Source organism: Oncorhynchus gorbuscha, linkage group LG18 (assembly GCF_021184085.1).
Source record: "Oncorhynchus gorbuscha isolate QuinsamMale2020 ecotype Even-year linkage group LG18, OgorEven_v1.0, whole genome shotgun sequence".
NCBI lineage: Eukaryota > Metazoa > Chordata > Actinopteri > Salmoniformes > Salmonidae > Oncorhynchus > Oncorhynchus gorbuscha.
In genome coordinates this window covers 22340540-22359657 of record NC_060190.1, presented here as the reverse complement: position 1 = coordinate 22359657, position 19118 = coordinate 22340540, and the positions used below count along the sequence as shown (strand labels likewise).

Here is a 19118-nt window from a genome sequence, read left to right as displayed (position 1 = left end):
CACTGAACATAGCCTCCTGTCATGAACACTTCTTCCCCGTCCATTCAGAGTGGCTCATGGTTTAATACGACTGTACTGAACATAGCCTCCTGTCATGAACACTTCTTCCCCGTCCACTCAGAGTGGCTCATGGTTTAATACGACAATGGATTTGGCCCTTTTGAAGCGGATGTGGGTGGCTCTTAAAAAAGCCTTTGGGTCAAAGTCGGGATGTTGACGTTCTGAGTAGAGTGCGTTTAACCGCCGAAACCGTACAGGGTGCGTCCCTGGCGTTTCAGAGCGTAGACCACGTCCATTGCCGTAACGGTCTTTCTCTTGGCGTGCTCGGTGTAGGTGACGGCGTCATGGATCACGTTCTCAAGGAACACCTTCAGGACACCGCGGGTCTCCTCGTAGATCAGCCCGGAGATACGCTTCACGCCGCCACGGCGAGCCAGACGGCGAATGGCGGGCTTGGTGATTCCCTGGATGTTATCGCGGAGAACCTTACGGTGACGCTTGGCGCCTCCTTTTCCGAGTCACTTGCCGCCTTTACCTCTTCCAGACATTGTGTGTTCGCTAGCTGAGTTCAAGTGAATTAATGACGTAACTTTTTCTGCTTGGTGCTCTTATTATCTGCGTTTGGTGGACCTGATTGAAGCCAGTGGCACAGAAAGCGCACGCTTTTGCCTGGCCTCTGCTACAAAGGGGAGGGCGTTCGTTCTAGGGAACTATGGAGGAAGAAGAAATGAAAGCTACTTACATGTGCGGGTAACACACTCAAATACTGAGCTATGTTGAACACAAGGCCCAACTGTGACAACTGGGGGATTCACTACTAATCTGTGTCCCACTCTTCACATTGATTGGTGTTGTTGTTGTTGCACCTGATTCAACTCTTTCAATCAGCTGTGCCTCTACAACAGAAATGCCTACTCTACCCCTGCCTGGAAAACACTGAACTAGTAGGATTCAACCCACTGCAGTTTATATTTTTAATTTTACTAGGCAAGTTAGTTCAGAACAATTTCTTATTTTCAATGACGGCCTAGGAACAGTGGGTTAACTGCCTGTTCAGGGCCAGAACGACAGATTTGTACCTTGTCAGCTCGGGGATTCGAACTTGCAACCTTTCAGTTAACTAGTCCAACGCTCTAGTGGTTAGTCACGTAATAGAGATAGGCCTAAAAAAACTCAAATAGTGTCACAAGTAGAAAGGAGAAACGAAGTGGAACATACGGGAAACAAATACACAAGGAATGCCACAAATCCTAAGGGGTCCGATATGTCACCTCAGCAGTCATGTAGCTCTTGAAGGCCATGTAATAACATCTTTCTTCTTTTTCTTCCCTAGACAGGATCCAGGTGGCCATGGGAAGGGTGGTGATACCTCTGCAAGCTGAAACGCTGTAAAACATTCCTCATACACCCACCCGACACACACACACACATAAAGGGATCGTTTTCCTATGCGTACAGAGGTGATAGGCATGTGCAAATATTGTATGGTACTTTTTTCAAAAACCAATAACATAGCCTTATATTATGGAAATAGTGGTATGAGGTGGATCCTTTATAGGCCAGATAGGCTCAGATGTTGCATCGAATGATCTCAACAGGTCATTTCAAAGGGGACAAATGAGGCCCAAGGGCACATACTCGCGATTGATCAATCAGTGCAGTTGATTCACATCTCAGATGTGACTAGGTTTCATCTTACAACTTATTGTTGCCATAATTGTCTCTTACCTCTACTTAGTGGCTGCCGGCGTTCAACTAGCTGGGATGCAGCTAGTGTCATCCAAGCACAAAGCATAGCAAGTTAGAAGAAATAGGTTAAGGTTACGAAAAGGCTTAGGCTTACCCCAAATGTCACGTCCGTTCGTAGCTCTACTCCGTGTATGCACAACAAGTCATCACACAGAGAGCACACTTGAAGCACAACTGCACTGCCTGGAAGGACGCAACGGACTGAATTGGAATCCCTCAAACAGCAAGCTAACTACATTCCGCTTTATGATGTCACAGTCAGCCCCTCGGAACACTGGTCCTCAACAATGTCAAACACCTTGGATACCCAAGCCAAACATTCTCTAACCAGTCACATTCACAAATCAACCAGGGGGAGAAGAAGTCTGCCACGAATTGAATGCTGAAAAGCTAACCTCCTTCACAGAGCAACATCATAGGACTGGGAGTTTGTGTTCAACAGCAGGTTAGACTCTGTCACTTGTTCCCTTCAACTGCTTGCGTTCCCCTATTATCAAGGGCTTAGTTCCTCTATAGGCTCAGTGCAGATACTTCAAATGCAGAGTACAACAACAAATAACAGAGGGCCTGTTACCACACCCTATAGGCTAGGAGTTGAACTTGGACCACAATGACAATGGTAGTAATTAGCCTGCAGCATCAATGACAGCTCCCTAACGGGGACATAATAAAGTGGAAATGGAGTTGCGACACATAGAGGAAAAGTCCTAATAAAATAGCCACATTTTTCCCCCCATTTTTTTCACCTTTATTTAACCAGTTAGGCAAGTTGACAACAACTTCTCATTTACAATTGCGACCTGACCAAGATAAAGCAAAGCAGTACGACACATACAACGACACAGACTTACACATGGAGTAAAACAAACATACAGTCAATAATACAGTATAAACAACTCTATATACGATGTGAGCAAATGAGGTGAGATAGGGGAGGTAAAGGCAAAAAAGGCCATGGTGGCAAAGTAAATACAATATAGCAAGTCAAACACTGGAATGGTACATTTGCAATGGAACAAATGTGCAAAGTAGAAATAAAAATGATGGGGTGCAAAGGAGCAAAATAAATTAATTAATTCAATACAGTAGAGAAAGAGGTAGTTGTTTGGCCTAAATTATAGGTGGCCTATGTACAGGTGCAGTAATCTGTGAGCTGCTCTGACAGTTGGTGCTTAAAGCTAGTGAGGGAGATAAGTGTTTCCAGTTTCAGAGATTTTTGTACTTCCTTCCAGTCATTGGCAGCAGAGAACTGGAAGGAGATGCGGCCAAAGAAAGAATTGGGTTTGGGGGTGACTAGAAAGATATACATACACCTGTTTAGCAGAAATGCTTGTGTTACTAGCTCCAACAGCACAGTCAAGTCTAACAAGTAAGATCGAACCATGTTCCAACATTCCACACAATACACCCAAATGGAATTGGAATACATCAATATATTTACATTTACATTTAAGTCATTTAGCAGACGCTCTTATCCAGAGCGACTTACAAATTGGTGCATTCACCTTATGACATCCAGTGGAACAGCCACTTTACAATAGTGCATCTAAATCTTTTAAGGGGGGTGGTGAGAAGGATTACTTTATCCTATCCTAGGTATTCCTTAAAGAGGTGGGGTTTCAGGTGTCTCCTGAAGGTGGTGATTGACTCCGCTGTCCTGGCGTCGTGAGGGAGTTTGTTCCACCATTGGGGAGCCAGAGCAGCGAACAGTTTTGACTGGGCTGAGTGGGAACTGTACTTCCTCAGTGGTAGGGAGGCGAGCAGGCCAGAGGTGGATGAACGCAGTGCCCTTATTTGGGTGTAGGGCCTGATCAGAGCCTGGAGGTACTGAGGTGCCGTTCCCCTCACAGCTCCGTAGGCAAGCACCATGGTCTTGTAGCGGATGCGAGCTTCAACTGGAAGCCAGTGGAGAGAGCGGAGGAGCGGGGTGACGTGAGAGAACTTGGGAAGGTTGAACACTAGACGGGCTGTATATATGGACGAGCAATGTCAGACCGTCCGTAGACTAACATGAGCTATGCAAACGACCTCCACGTTAGGAATGTGCCCAGTGATATCTAACAAAAACACACACCTCCGTGGAACCCACATGGCAAGACAGGAAGGAAGACATGCACAAGTGCTCATGAAGAGGACATGAAGAAGACCGGAATCATCTCCAATCAAGTGAACAATGTCAAAGGAATAGGTCAAGTCATTTCACCGCCACCCGCTGGACCACAAGTCATTTTTCCAACACTGGCTCATCATTCAAGCCACATAGAAAGGGATCTTAACACCACCTGCTGGATCAGAAGTGCCACTCACAATGGCCACACAGAGCATTTCTCCCTCAAACCTGATGCAATTGTCACAACAAGTACGTGGTCCAAATCAAACATTAACTACAACAGATCATCAAATAGGCAAACACATGCTCATGTACAGTACCTCAAATTATAGAGTTACGTTGTCACCAAACCTAATCTGTCATTCATCTACAAATACATGCTCTTCTAAAGCCACAATGCAATGTTGACATGGTAGATTTCATTTCTTACAATATATGTCACTATTACTTCATTTGACTGCTCTTAAATCATATTCACTTAACCCTTTTGTTCACCTGCTGATGTTCTGCTGGTTTGTCTCTTGCAGATTTGGACATCATGTGAATGTATGTTTCTCAAGTATCAAAAGAGGGTAAGTTACATTGACCTACTTTATGAACAACGGAATGCTACTTTTCTCTCTAGCCTACTGCACTCTTTATCTGTAAGCTCTGGATGCCATTACCCCATGTAGCCTATAGAACTTTATCTCGACGACCACATTTTACACCAATGCACCCCGAGAATCGGTTGATGGTCGGGAAACAAGTGGATGATTCTGGGACCAATTACAGGAGGGGGTCTGTTGGATGAGGGGTGTACTGAACTGTGCCTATAGCATGTCAAGTATCCCTCCAACGGGAAATAGGCTTTGCCAAATGGCCAGGGGCGCTGTCTATTTCAGCACCACGGAGCTCCGCTATTACCTGTCTCATGAGTGAAGATGCAACAGCAGACAATTCCCGCTCTTTGGTCCGGCAATGACACACTTTAGCCGTGTCATTGCTGCATTTAACTGGCAGCCTGTATTTAGGGCCTTTACTTTGTCTTATCATTTCGATTCCTCAGCAAATATTCTTTTAAAAATGAACTAAATCCCACATCACAAGTCGACTTCAAATCACGCCAAAGACACACGACTCTACTCAACGGGAGTCAGTACTATCAAATATTCTGCACTGTGAAGGTGTCATGTGCTGAGCCATTTAGTTCCTTATGAAGCCTATTTACGAAGCCAATGCAGCAATCAACACGTACCTGCCTGCATTGGTGATTGCTATTTTGTAATTGGTCAACTACTAATAGGGCAATCATCCCGGCTGCTTGTGTCCTGTTTCGTAACAGCTCTTTTGCAAGCCCTTGATGATTACATCTATTGGATCGCTGTCCTGATACCTTTTCTATGGTATGGCATTGGAATATTCAATCGCACACTGAATTCATCCCACTAAATTACATTCCTTCCATTTCTCCATTTATTCCACTATATCGAAACAACTTACCTATGCACTCACACAAACAAGCACAGAAGGGCGACTTAATAATATCACGTCTAATTTGGTGGCCTACAACATTTCCTATACTTTCAACCAAAACGTTGGTACCACTTTTTTTCGATCACCTTTCACTTGCGCTGGACAGAGATATATCATTTTACTTTCAATAGCTTAAAAAAATAGATTCTTTTGCCATCCAGGAATGTCACATGGCCCAGAAATGATTGAATGGCCATTTTCACAATGGAATAGACAGACTCTAGCATGTTACATTCCAAGAGCAATTGGAATCGAAAAAAAAACTTGTCCCACTTGGGGACCCGAGGACCGAGTTTGGGAAACGGTGGCCTGAAGATCAAATACCAATAGGGAGCCACTATGACGTGCTCACACGCTGACAGTACCCGCGTTTAACCACTAGATGGTAGACATGCTCCACGGTAAACTTTTCCCCTCTCATCAGCGGCACTGCAACATGGGACTTTCAAAGTCAGTTGTTTGCCCCATACCATTACTATCACTTATTACTGATAGTGTATTTTCCCCCTCTTCTACTCTAGGCATACATCTAATCACATATAGAGAGCGTTATTGAAACGACACAAGTCAGTTAAGAACCAATTCTTAATTACAATCACGGCCGGTGGTGATACAGCCTGGAATCGAACCACGGTCTGTAGGGACTCGAGAGCAGGGTACACGGTGGGAAAGGGGCGTGTACAAATGGAACAATTGTGCCTTTTTGACTGAAATATGGAGGTGGCTCTTAAAAGAGCCTTTGGGGGATTTTGGAGATCAGGTCATCGTTTATGCACGCTCTCCGCGAATACGACGGGCCAGCTGGATGTCCTTGGGCATGATGGTCACCCTCTTGGCGTGGATGGCGCACAGGTTGGTGTCCTCGAACAGGCCGACCAGGTAAGCCTCGCTTGCCTCCTGCAGGGCCATCACTGCGGAACTCTGGAAGCGCAGGTCGGTCTTAAAGTCCTGGGCAATTTCTCGCACCAGGCGCTGGAAAGGCAGTTTGCGGATCAGCAGCTCAGTGGACTTCTGGTAACGACGGATCTCTCTAAGAGCCACGGTGCCGGGCCTGTAACGGTGAGGCTTCTTCACGCCGCCGGTGGCCGGGGCGCTCTTGCGCGCAGCCTTGGTGGCGAGCTGCTTCCTGGGTGCTTTGCCACCAGTGGATTTGCGAGCGGTTTGCTTGGTTCTGGCCATGGCGCTAGCTAGCTTCCTTCTTTCACAGTCGGAGTATAGCCTCCAAATGCCTATGTGATGTTCATAAAGCCGGCAGCGGCGTCTGCTGATTGGTCACCATCTCCGCACCGCCCTGATTGGCCCGTTGCGGAGGCCTCCTCCGCCACCCATTGGACGGGACGCTCGGCCTCTCCGTGCCACCCCCTCCCTCGCCGAGGCGCGCTTGGGTCTTTTGTTAGGGCCGCGAGCAACGTTACTCTTTACGTGCAATAACGCTCTCTCATTTTAGCCTAGTAGTTGTTATTCTTCATTTAGGCCTCATGTGGGCACTTGATACTGTGCCGTGTATATTTATCTAAAAAACACGCCAAATAGTTGGCCAGCCATAGAAAGGACACTTTGCGCTTTTGCTGAGCTAGGTGGTTGGCTCTTAAAAGAGCCTTTGGGGGTTCGTTCTGTACTCAGCGTTGTTGAGGGCAGAACTTGAGTTAAGAAAGGGTGCAGGACTAATGAGACGTGTTCCCATTAGGTCCGCTCCTTTTTGACAGAAGAGAGAGAGACACACACATGTAACAATGACCTTTGTTTGACACTGTCAATACAACAGGGAATGTCTAGACTGCCACCAGTGTGTCATTGTGCTGGGAAATAGTACTGTAACCTAGTGTTACCTGACTATTAGACCGGTCAATAAAGTTGAGAGAATATTGAGGCATCATCTATCTGCTGAGGCAGAATAGTTGACCTAAATTCTATCGTCTGCCCACGAATCATTGGCTCTGCCTATGCATTGAGTGTGGCGGGTTACACTGAGAAAGCAGTGAGCATGTCTTCTAACTGGTTCAGCCTGTACTCAGTTTTGCTGAGGTGAAGACTAGAATTAAGGCGGGAAAACACTGGATTAATGGGCAGGGTTCCCATCAGGTCCGTATTTTCTCCTTTATTAGAAGGACTGCAGGACATGACTCCTGGCTGAGTGGCACAGTTGAGTCATGTGTTATATCTTGCCCACCAGTCTATGACTGTGTTGGGCAGAGCGATTAGGGGTATAGTTCTGTAATGGGTATTACAGTACTATTAGACCAATCGGTATATCAATAGAGTTAATCTATCTGTGGTGCAGTTAGTATGACTCATATTCTATGATCTGCTCACTAGTCATTGGCTTTGCCTTTAGACTGAGTGAGCGGATTAGATCAAAGACACAGTACATTGTAATTTAGTGTGGTTCACAATAAATTGCAGTACTGTGGGATTTGGTCGCAGCCATTGCTGAGCTGACCTTTTCTTAATTAAGGGGAAAGTGTTTTTGGCTCGGCAGGGAGTACATTTTGGGAGCGTTTCGCTCCGCCTTAAACCACTAGGAGCAGAGCTCCCCTATGGGGCGGAGCTCCACGATGTAGAACGATAGTTACCGGAGTGTAACTCCAGTTCTATGAGTGGAGCGGAGCCCCCCATAGGGCTTAAGGCCCTGCCGACCCCCAGTCTCGCTGAAGATAATTTTTCGGAAGGCTGATTGAGGGGAAGCATCCCCTTATATAGGGACACCTGTACTCCTATTGGCTGTAGGTGTGTGCATCATTTTTTCTCAGGCTATTCGCTGCCTAGGCAGCGGGGTAAACCACTAGGAGCAGAGCTCCCCTATGGGGCTCCGCTCCACTCATAGAACTGGAGTTACACTCCGGTAACTAAATCAAATCAAATCAAATCAAATCAAATTTATTTATAATTCGTACATCAGCTGATATCTCAAAGTGCTGTACAGAAACCCAGCCTAAAACCCCAAACAGCAAACAATGCAGGTGTAAAAGCACGGTGGCTAGGAAAAACTCCCTAGAAAGGCCAAAACCTAGGAAGAAACCTAGAGAGGAACCGGGCTATGTGGGGTGGCCAGTCCTCTTCTGGCTGTGCCGGGTAGAGATTATAACAGAACATGACCAAGATGTTCAAATGTTCATAAATGACCAGCATGGTCAAATAATAATAAGGCAGAACAGTTGAAACTGGAGCAGCAGCACAGTCAGGTGGACTGGGGACAGCAAGGAGCCATCATGTCAGGTAGTCCTGGGGCACGGTCCTAGGGCTCAGGTACTCGACACATGTTGTTACCACAAAAGGCTCTTTTAAGAGCCACCCACGTCTTTCCATAAAAGCCCATGTCATTCCATGTAATATAATAATATAATATATGTCATTTAGCAGACGGTTTTATCTAAAGCGACTTACAGTCATGTGTGCATACATTCTACGTATGGGTGGTCCCGGGGATCGAACCCACTACCCTGACGTTACAAGAGCCATGCTCTACCAACCGAGCTACAGAAGGACCATGTACGTCCTACCTACCCGTGGTGCAAAAGAAATGAAATGAATAACTTTTACGCACCATATTTTCGAGTGGCTAAATTGCTTTACATTTGTCACTCAAGAGTGCAGCACCCTCAACTGTCAACATTGTTGTGATAGGTGTTAGAATTCACATGTCACATTGATCGTGATAATAAGAAGAATACATACTATAGTGGGTTGGACAGCAGCCATTTGTATTATGAGCCACTCTCGATTTGATTGATACATGTTTCAGTGATTTGAGTTGTCACTTTGGCGCTCCCGCCAACGAGAAAAAGTAACAAAAGTCGGAGGGAAACACAGTAGCCTAGCCCTTATCACTCTGCTGCCTGCCTGCCTGGGGGCGGGCTTAGGGCTGACTGTCTGTGTGTCCCTCCCTCACTCCAATTGGATAAGGCCACACCGGTCCGGTGGCCAATCGATGCCTCTTGTGGCGAGGTATAAGTAAGGCTCTCGAGGTGGCCAGCGGTTCATTCAGACTTTCTGTCACATACTGAAGCTACCAATATGAGCGGAAGAGGCAAAACCGGAGGCAAGGACAGGGCGAAGTCAAAGACACGTTCATCCCGTGCCGGGCTCCAGTTCCCCGTGGGCCGCGTGCACAGGCTGCTGCGCAAAGGCCACTACGCCAAGCGTGTGGGCGCTGGCGCACCAGTCTACCTGGCCGCAGTGCTCGAGTACCTGACTGCTGAGATCCTGGAGTTGGCAGGAAACGCTGCCCGTGACAACAAGAAGAGTCGTATCATCCCCCGTCACCTGCAGCTCGCAGTCCGTAACGACGAGGAGCTTAACAAACTGCTTCGCGGCGTGACCATCGCTCAGGGTGGTGTTCTGCCCAACATCCAGGCAGTGCTGCTCCCCAAGAAGACTGAGAAGGCCGTCAAAGCCAAGTAAAATCGCTGGTGCGGCTGCAACTTGACTACTCAACCCCCAAAGGCTCTTTTAAGAGCCAACCACCTAGCTCAGCAAAAGCGCAAAGTGTCCTGGCCAACTATTTGGCGTGTTTGTTAGATACACACACATATACACACCGCACAGTATCAAGTGCCCACATGAGGCCTGAATGAAGAATAACAACTACTAGGCTAAAATGAAAGAGCGTTATTGCGCGTAAAGTGTAACGTTGCTCGCAGCCCTAACAAAAGACCCAAGCGCGCCTCGGCGAGGGAGGGAGGGGGTTGCATTTTGGGGTGGCACGGAGAGGCCGAGCGTCCCGTCCAATGGGTGGCGGAGGAGGCCTCCGCAACGGGCCAATCAGGGCGGTGCGGAGATGGTGACCAATCAGCAGACGCCGCTGCCGGCTTTATAAACTTCACATAGGCATTTGGAGGCTATACTCCGACTGTGAAAGAAGGAAGCTAGCTAGCGCCATGGCCAGAACCAAGCAAACCGCTCGCAAATCCACCGGTGGCAAAGCACCCAGGAAGCAGCTCGCCACCAAGGCTGCGCGCAAGAGCGCCCCGGCCACCGGCGGCGTGAAGAAGCCTCACCGTTACAGGCCCGGCACCGTGGCTCTTAGAGAGATCCGTCGTTACCAGAAGTCCACTGAGCTGCTGATCCGCAAGCTGCCTTTCCAGCGCCTGGTGCGAGAAATTGCCCAGGACTTTAAGACCGACCTGCGCTTCCAGAGTTCCGCAGTGATGGCCCTGCAGGAGGCAAGCGAGGCTTACCTGGTCGGCCTGTTCGAGGACACCAACCTGTGCGCCATCCACGCCAAGAGGGTGACCATCATGCCCAAGGACATCCAGCTGGCCCGTCGTATTCGCGGAGAGCGTGCATAAACGATGACCTGATCTCCAAAATCCCCCAAAGGCTCTTTTAAGAGCCACCTCCATATTTCAGTCAAAAAGGCACAATTGTTCCATTTGTACACGCCCCTTTCCCACCGTGTTCCCTGCTCTCGAGTCCCTACAGACCGTGGTTCGATTCCAGGCTGTATCAGGCTGATTGTAATTAAGAGTTGGTTCTTAACTGACTTGTGTCGTTTCAATAACGCTCTCTATATGTGATTAGATGTATGCCTAGAGTAGAAGAGGGGGAAAATACACTATCAGTAATAAGTGATAGTAATGATATAGGGCAAACAACTGACTTTGAAAGTCCCATGTTGCAGTGCCGCTGATGAGAGGGGAAAAGTTTACCGTGGAGCACGGAGTCCATCTAGTGGTTAAACGCGGGTACTGTCAGCGTGTGAGCACGTCATAGTGGCTCCCTATTGGTATTTGATCTTCAGGCCAGCGTTTCCCAAACTCGGTCCTCGGGTCCCCAAGTGGGGCACGTTGTGTTTTTCGAATCCAATTGCTCTTGGAATGTAACATGCTAGAGTCTGTCTATTCCTTTGTGAAAATGGCCATTCAATCATTTCTGGCCCATGTGACATTCCTGGATGGCAAAGAAATCCATGTTTTGATCCGATCATTACAACGTTAGCTGTGTGCACCCCGTAATTGATGCGACTGACTAAGCTATTGAAAGTAAAATGATATATCTCTGTCCAGCGCAAGTGAAAGGTGGTCGAAAAAAAGTGGTACCAACGTTTTGGTTGAAAGTATAGGAAATGTTGTAGGCCACCAAATTAGACGTGATATTATTAAGTCGCCCTTCTGTGCTTGTTTGTGTGATTGCATAGGTAAGTTGTTTCGATATAGTGGAATAAATGGAGAAATGGAAGGAATGTAATTTAGTGGGATGAATTCAGTGTGCGATTGAATATTCCAATGCCATACCATAGAAAAGGTATCAGGACAGCAGGAATCAATAGATGTAATCATCAAGGGCTTGCAAAAGAGCTGTTACGAAACAGGACACAAGCAGCCGGGATGATTGCCCTATTAGTAGTTGACCAATTACAAAATAGCAATCACCAATGCAGGCAGGTACGTGTTGATTGCTGCATTGGCTTCGTAAATAGGCTTCATAAGGAACTAAATGGCTCAGCACATGACACCTTCACAGTGCAGAATATTTGATAGTACTGACTCCCGTTGAGTAGAGTCGTGTGTCTTTGGCGTGATTTGAAGTCGACTTCTGATGTGGGATTTAGTTCATTTTTAAAAGAATATTTGCTGAGGAACCGAAATGATAAGACAAAGTCAAGGCCCTAAATACAGGCTGCCAGTTAAATGCAGCAATGAGACGGCTAAAGTGTGTCATTGCCGGACCAAAGAGCGGGAATTGTCTGCTGTTGCATCTTCACTCGTGAGACAGGTAATAGCGGAGCTCCGTGGTGCTGAAATAGACAGCGCCCCTGGCCATTTGGCAAAGCCTATTTCCCGTTGAAGGGATACTTGACATGCTATAGGCACAGTTCAGTACACCCCTCATCCAACAGACCCCCTCCTGTAATTGGTCCCACAATCATCCACTTGATTCCCGACCATCAACCGATTCTCGGGGTGCATTGGTGTAAAATGTGGTCGTCGAGATAAAGTTCTATAGGCTACATGGGGTAATGGCATCCAGAGCTTACAGATAAAGAGTGCAGTAGGCTAGAGAGAAAAGTAGCATTCCGTTGTTCATAAAGTAGGTCAATGTAACTTACCCTCTTTTGATACTTGAGAAACATACATTCACATGATGTCCAAATCTGCAAGAGACAAACCAGCAGAACATCAGCAGGTGAACAAAAGGGTTAAGTGAATATGATTTAAGAGCAGTCAAATGAAGTAATAGTGACATATATTGTAAGAAATGAAATCTACCATGTCAACATTGCATTGTGGCTTTAGAAGAGCATGTATTTGTAGATGAATGACAGATTAGGTTTGGTGACAACGTAACTGTATAATTTGAGGTACTCTACATGAGCATGTGTTTGCCTATTTGATGATCTGTTGTAGTTAATGTTTGATTTGGACCACGTACTTGTTGTGACAATTGCATCAGGTTTGAGGGAGAAATGCTCTGTGTGGCCATTGTGAGTGGCACTTCTGATCCAGCAGGTGGTGTTAAGATCCCTTTCTATGTGGCTTGAATGATGAGCCAGTGTTGGAAAAATGACTTGTGGTCCAGCGGGTGGCGGTGAAATGACTTGACCTATTCCTTTGACATTGTTCACTTGATTGGAGATGATTCCGGTCTTCTTCATGTCCTCTTCATGAGCACTTGTGCATGTCTTCCTTCCTGTCTTGCCATGTGTGTTTTTGTTAGATATCACTGGGCACATTCCTAACGTGGAGGTCGTTTGCATAGCTCATGTTAGTCTACGGACGGTCTGAGATTGCTCGTCCATATATTGATGTATTCCAATTCCATTTGGGTGTATTGTGTGGAATGTTGGAACATGGTTCGATCTTACTTGTTAGACTTGACTGTGCTGTTGGAGCTAGTAACACAAGCATTTCTGCCAAACAGGTGTATGTATATCTCTCTAGTCACCCCCAAACCCAATTCTTTCTTTGGCCGCATCTCCTTCCAGTTCTCTGCTGCCAATGACTGGAAGGAAGTACAAAAATCTCTGAAACTGGAAACACTTATCTCCCTAGCTTTAAGCACCAACTGTCAGAGCAGCTCACAGATTACTGCACCTGTACATAGGCCACCTATAATTTAGGCCAAACAACTACCTCTTCCTCTACTGTATTGAATGAATGAATTTATTTTGCTCCTTTGCACCCCATCATTTTTATTTCTACTTTGCACATTTGTTCCATTGCAAATGTACCATTCCAGTGTTTGACTTGCTATATTGTATTTACTTTGCCACCATGGCCTTTTTTGCCTTTACCTCCCCTATCTCACCTCATTTGCTCACATCGTATATAGAGTTGTTTATACTGTATTATTGACTGTATGTTTGTTTTACTCCATGTGTAAGTCTGTGTCGTTGTATGTGTCGTACTGCTTTGCTTTATCTTGGCCAGGTCGCAATTGTAAATGACAAGTTGTTGTCAACTTGCCTAACTGGTTAAATAAAGGTGAAAAAAAAATGGGGGTAAAAACATGTGGCTATTTTATTAGGACTTTTCCTCTATGTGTCGCAACTCCATTTCCACTTTATGTCCCCGTTAGGGAGCTGTCATTGATGCTGCAGGCTAATTACTACCATTGTCATTGTGGTCCAAGTTCAACTCCTAGCCTATAGGGTGTGGTAACAGGCCCTCTGTTATTTGTTGTTGTACTCTGCATTTGAAGTATCTGCACTGAGCCTATAGAGGAACTAAGCCCTTGATAATAGGGGAACGCAAGCAGTTGAAGGGAACAAGTGACAGAGTCTAACCTGCTGTTGAACACAAACTCCCAGTCCTATGATGTTGCTCTGTGAAGGAGGTTAGCTTTTCAGCATTCAATTCGTGGCAGACTTCTTCTCCCCTGGTTGATTTGTGAATGTGACTGGTTAGAGAATGTTTGGCTTGGGTATCCAAGGTGTTTGACATTGTTGAGGACCAGTGTTCCGAGGGGCTGACTGTGACATCATAAAGCGGAATGTAGTTAGCTTGCTGTTTGAGGGATTCAATTCAGTCCGTTGCGGCCTTCCAGGCAGTGCAGTTGTGCTTCAAGTGTGCTCTCTGTGTGATGACTTGTTGTGCATACACGGAGTAGAGCTACGAACGGACGTGACATTTGGGGTAAGCCTAAGCCTTTTCGTAACCTTAACCTATTTCTTCTAACTTGCTATGCTTTGTGCTTGGATGACACTAGCTGCATCCCAGCTAGTTGAACGCCGGCAGCCACTAAGTAGAGGTAAGAGACAATTATGGCAACAATAAGTTGTAAGATGAAACCTAGTCACATCTGAGATGTGAATCAACTGCACTGATTGATCAATCGCCAGTATGTGCCCTTGGGCCTCATTTGTCCCCTTTGAAATGACCTGTTGAGATCATTCGATGCAACATCTGAGCCTATCTGGCCTATAAAGGATCCACCTCTTTTTAAGAGCTACCCACCCTGTCAGTAACGTTGCTCGCGGCCCTAACAAGACCCAAGCGCGCCTCGGCGAGGGAGGGAGGGGGTTGCATTTTGGGGTGGCACGGAGAGGCCGAGCGTCCCGTCCAATGGGTGGCGGAGGAGGCCTCCGCAACGGGCCAATCAGGGCGGTGCGGAGATGGTGACCAATCAGCAGACGCCGCTGCCGGCTTTATAAACTTCACATAGGCATTTGGAGGCTATACTCCGACTGTGAAAGAAGGAAGCTAGCTAGCGCCATGGCCAGAACCAAGCAAACCGCTCGCAAATCCACCGGTGGCAAAGCACCCAGGAAGCAGCTCGCCACCAAGGCTGCGCGCAAGAGCGCCCCGGCCACCGGCGGCGTGAAGAAGCCTCACCGTTACAGGCCCGGCACCGTGGCTCTTAGAGAGATCCGTCGTTACCAGAAGTCCACTGAGCTGCTGATCCGCAAGCTGCCTTTCCAGCGCCTGGTGCGAGAAATTGCCCAGGACTTTAAGACCGACCTGCGCTTCCAGAGTTCCGCAGTGATGGCCCTGCAGGAGGCAAGCGAGGCTTACCTGAGGTCGGCCTGTTCGAGGACACCAACCTGTGCGCCATCCACGCCAAGAGGGTGACCATCATGCCCAAGGACATCCAGCTGGCCCGTCGTATTCGCGGAGAGCGTGCATAAACGATGACCTGATCTCCAAAATCCCCCAAAGGCTCTTTTAAGAGCCACCTCCATATTTCAGTCAAAAAGGCACAATTGTTCCATTTGTACACGCCCCTTTCCCACCGTGTTCCCTGCTCTCGAGTCCCTACAGACCGTGGTTCGATTCCAGGCTGTATCAGGCTGATTGTAATTAAGAGTTGGTTCTTAACTGACTTGTGTCGTTTCAATAACGCTCTCTATATGTGATTAGATGTATGCCTAGAGTAGAAGAGGGGGAAAATACACTATCAGTAATAAGTGATAGTAATGATATAGGGCAAACAACTGACTTTGAAAGTCCCATGTTGCAGTGCCGCTGATGAGAGGGGAAAAGTTTACCGTGGAGCACGGAGTCCATCTAGTGGTTGGGTACTGTCAGCGTGTGAGCACGTCATAGTGGCTCCCTATTGGTATTTGATCTTCAGGCCAGCGTTTCCCAAACTCGGTCCTCGGGTCCCCAAGTGGGGCACGTTGTGTTTTTTCGAATCCAATTGCTCTTGGAATGTAACATGCTAGAGTCTGTCTATTCCTTTGTGAAAATGGCCATTCAATCATTTCTGGCCCATGTGACATTCCTGGATGGCAAAGAAATCCATGTTTTGATCCGATCATTACAACGTTAGCTGTGTGCACCCCGTAATTGATGCGACTGACTAAGCTATTGAAAGTAAAATGATATATCTCTGTCCAGCGCAAGTGAAAGGTGGTCGAAAAAAAGTGGTACCAACGTTTTGGTTGAAAGTATAGGAAATGTTGTAGGCCACCAAATTAGACGTGATATTATTAAGTCGCCCTTCTGTGCTTGTTTGTGTGATTGCATAGGTAAGTTGTTTCGATATAGTGGAATAAATGGAGAAATGGAAGGAATGTAATTTAGTGGGATGAATTCAGTGTGCGATTGAATATTCCAATGCCATACCATAGAAAAGGTATCAGGACAGCAGGAATCAATAGATGTAATCATCAAGGGCTTGCAAAAGAGCTGTTACGAAACAGGACACAAGCAGCCGGGATGATTGCCCTATTAGTAGTTGACCAATTACAAAATAGCAATCACCAATGCAGGCAGGTACGTGTTGATTGCTGCATTGGCTTCGTAAATAGGCTTCATAAGGAACTAAATGGCTCAGCACATGACACCTTCACAGTGCAGAATATTTGATAGTACTGACTCCCGTTGAGTAGAGTCGTGTGTCTTTGGCGTGATTTGAAGTCGACTTCTGATGTGGGATTTAGTTCATTTTTAAAAGAATATTTGCTGAGGAACCGAAATGATAAGACAAAGTCAAGGCCCTAAATACAGGCTGCCAGTTAAATGCAGCAATGAGACGGCTAAAGTGTGTCATTGCCGGACCAAAGAGCGGGAATTGTCTGCTGTTGCATCTTCACTCGTGAGACAGGTAATAGCGGAGCTCCGTGGTGCTGAAATAGACAGCGCCCCTGGCCATTTGGCAAAGCCTATTTCCCGTTGAAGGGATACTTGACATGCTATAGGCACAGTTCAGTACACCCCTCATCCAACAGACCCCCTCCTGTAATTGGTCCCACAATCATCCACTTGATTCCCGACCATCAACCGATTCTCGGGGTGCATTGGTGTAAAATGTGGTCGTCGAGATAAAGTTCTATAGGCTACATGGGGTAATGGCATCCAGAGCTTACAGATAAAGAGTGCAGTAGGCTAGAGAGAAAAGTAGCATTCCGTTGTTCATAAAGTAGGTCAATGTAACTTACCCTCTTTTGATACTTGAGAAACATACATTCACATGATGTCCAAATCTGCAAGAGACAAACCAGCAGAACATCAGCAGGTGAACAAAAGGGTTAAGTGAATATGATTTAAGAGCAGTCAAATGAAGTAATAGTGACATATATTGTAAGAAATGAAATCTACCATGTCAACATTGCATTGTGGCTTTAGAAGAGCATGTATTTGTAGATGAATGACAGATTAGGTTTGGTGACAACGTAACTGTATAATTTGAGGTACTCTACATGAGCATGTGTTTGCCTATTTGATGATCTGTTGTAGTTAATGTTTGATTTGGACCACGTACTTGTTGTGACAATTGCATCAGGTTTGAGGGAGAAATGCTCTGTGTGGCCATTGTGAGTGGCACTTCTGATCCAGCAGGTGGTGTTAAGATCCCTTTCTATGTGGCTTGAATGATGAGCCAGTGTTGGAAAAATGACTTGTGGTCCAGCGGGTGGCGGTGAAATGACTTGACCTATTCCTTTGACATTGTTCACTTGATTGGAGATGATTCCGGTCTTCTTCATGTCCTCTTCATGAGCACTTGTGCATGTCTTCCTTCCTGTCTTGCCATGTGTGTTTTTGTTAGATATCACTGGGCACATTCCTAACGTGGAGGTCGTTTGCATAGCTCATGTTAGTCTACGGACGGTCTGAGATTGCTCATCCATATATTGATGTATTCCAATTCCATTTGGGTGTATTGTGTGGAATGTTGGAACATGGTTCGATCTTACTTGTTAGACTTGACTGTGCTGTTGGAGCTAGTAACACAAGCATTTCTGCCAAACAGGTGTATGTATATCTCTCTAGTCACCCCCAAACCCAATTCTTTCTTTGGCCGCATCTCCTTCCAGTTCTCTGCTGCCAATGACTGGAAGGAAGTACAAAAATCTCTGAAACTGGAAACACTTATCTCCCTAGCTTTAAGCACCAACTGTCAGAGCAGCTCACAGATTACTGCACCTGTACATAGGCCACCTATAATTTAGGCCAAACAACTACCTCTTCCTCTACTGTATTGAATGAATGAATTTATTTTGCTCCTTTGCACCCCATCATTTTTATTTCTACTTTGCACATTTGTTCCATTGCAAATGTACCATTCCAGTGTTTGACTTGCTATATTGTATTTACTTTGCCACCATGGCCTTTTTTGCCTTTACCTCCCTATCTCACCTCATTTGCTCACATCGTATATAGAGTTGTTTATACTGTATTATTGACTGTATGTTTGTTTTACTCCATGTGTAAGTCTGTGTCGTTGTATGTGTCGTACTGCTTTGCTTTATCTTGGCCAGGTCGCAATTGTAAATGACAAGTTGTTGTCAACTTGCCTAACTGGTTAAATAAAGGTGAAAAAAAATGGGGGTAAAAACATGTGGCTATTTTATTAGGACTTTTCCTCTATGTGTCGCAACTCCATTTCCACTTTATGTCCCCGTTAGGGAGCTGTCATTGATGCTGCAGGCTAATTACTACCATTGTCATTGTGGTCCAAGTTCAACTCCTAGCCTATAGGGTGTGGTAACAGGCCCTCTGTTATTTGTTGTTGTACTCTGCATTTGAAGTATCTGCACTGAGCCTATAGAGGAACTAAGCCCTTGATAGGGAACGCAAGCAGTTGAAGGGAACAAGTGACAGAGTCTAACCTGCTGTTGAACACAAACTCCCAGTCCTATGATGTTGCTCTGTGAAGGAGGTTAAGACAGCATTCAATTCCCGTGGCAGACTTCTTCTCCCCTGGGCCGATTTGTGAATGTGACTGGTTAGAGAATGTTTGGCTTGGGTATCCAAGGTGTTTGACATTGTTGAGGACCAGTGTTCCGAGGGGCTGACTGTGACATCATAAAGCGGAATGTAGTTAGCTTGCTGTTTGAGGGATTCCAATTCAGTCCGTGCCC

General features: G+C 46.3%; 2 protein-coding genes and 1 pseudogene across 3 annotated transcripts; 2 read left to right on the top strand and 1 right to left on the bottom strand.

The window, feature by feature from the left end:
* Window positions 1–236: 236 nt before the first annotated feature.
* On the bottom strand, window positions 237–6553 carry LOC124004327 (annotated as a pseudogene).
* Window positions 6554–9388: 2835 nt separating this feature from the next.
* On the top strand, window positions 9389–10201 carry LOC124003833 (histone H2A-like). Of its 2 annotated transcripts, XM_046312439.1 has the most exons (2): window positions 9389–9760; window positions 10118–10201. In XM_046312439.1, exons 1-2 carry the CDS (start codon window positions 9389–9391, stop codon window positions 10199–10201), a joined length of 456 nt encoding a protein of 151 aa, XP_046168395.1. The 2 variants fall into 2 exon arrangements, with proteins under 2 accessions (XP_046168395.1, XP_046168396.1); XM_046312440.1 differs by lacking the exon at window positions 10118–10201 and having other exon boundaries at window positions 9389–9775.
* Window positions 10095–15791, top strand: LOC124004121 (histone H3-like centromeric protein CSE4). The gene is given in 3 exon segments (XM_046312915.1): window positions 10095–10659; window positions 14935–15330; window positions 15333–15791. Coding segments are annotated over 3 exon segments (912 nt in total). The 5' UTR covers window positions 10095–10251; the 3' UTR covers window positions 15441–15791.
* Window positions 15792–19118: the final 3327 nt, after the last annotated feature.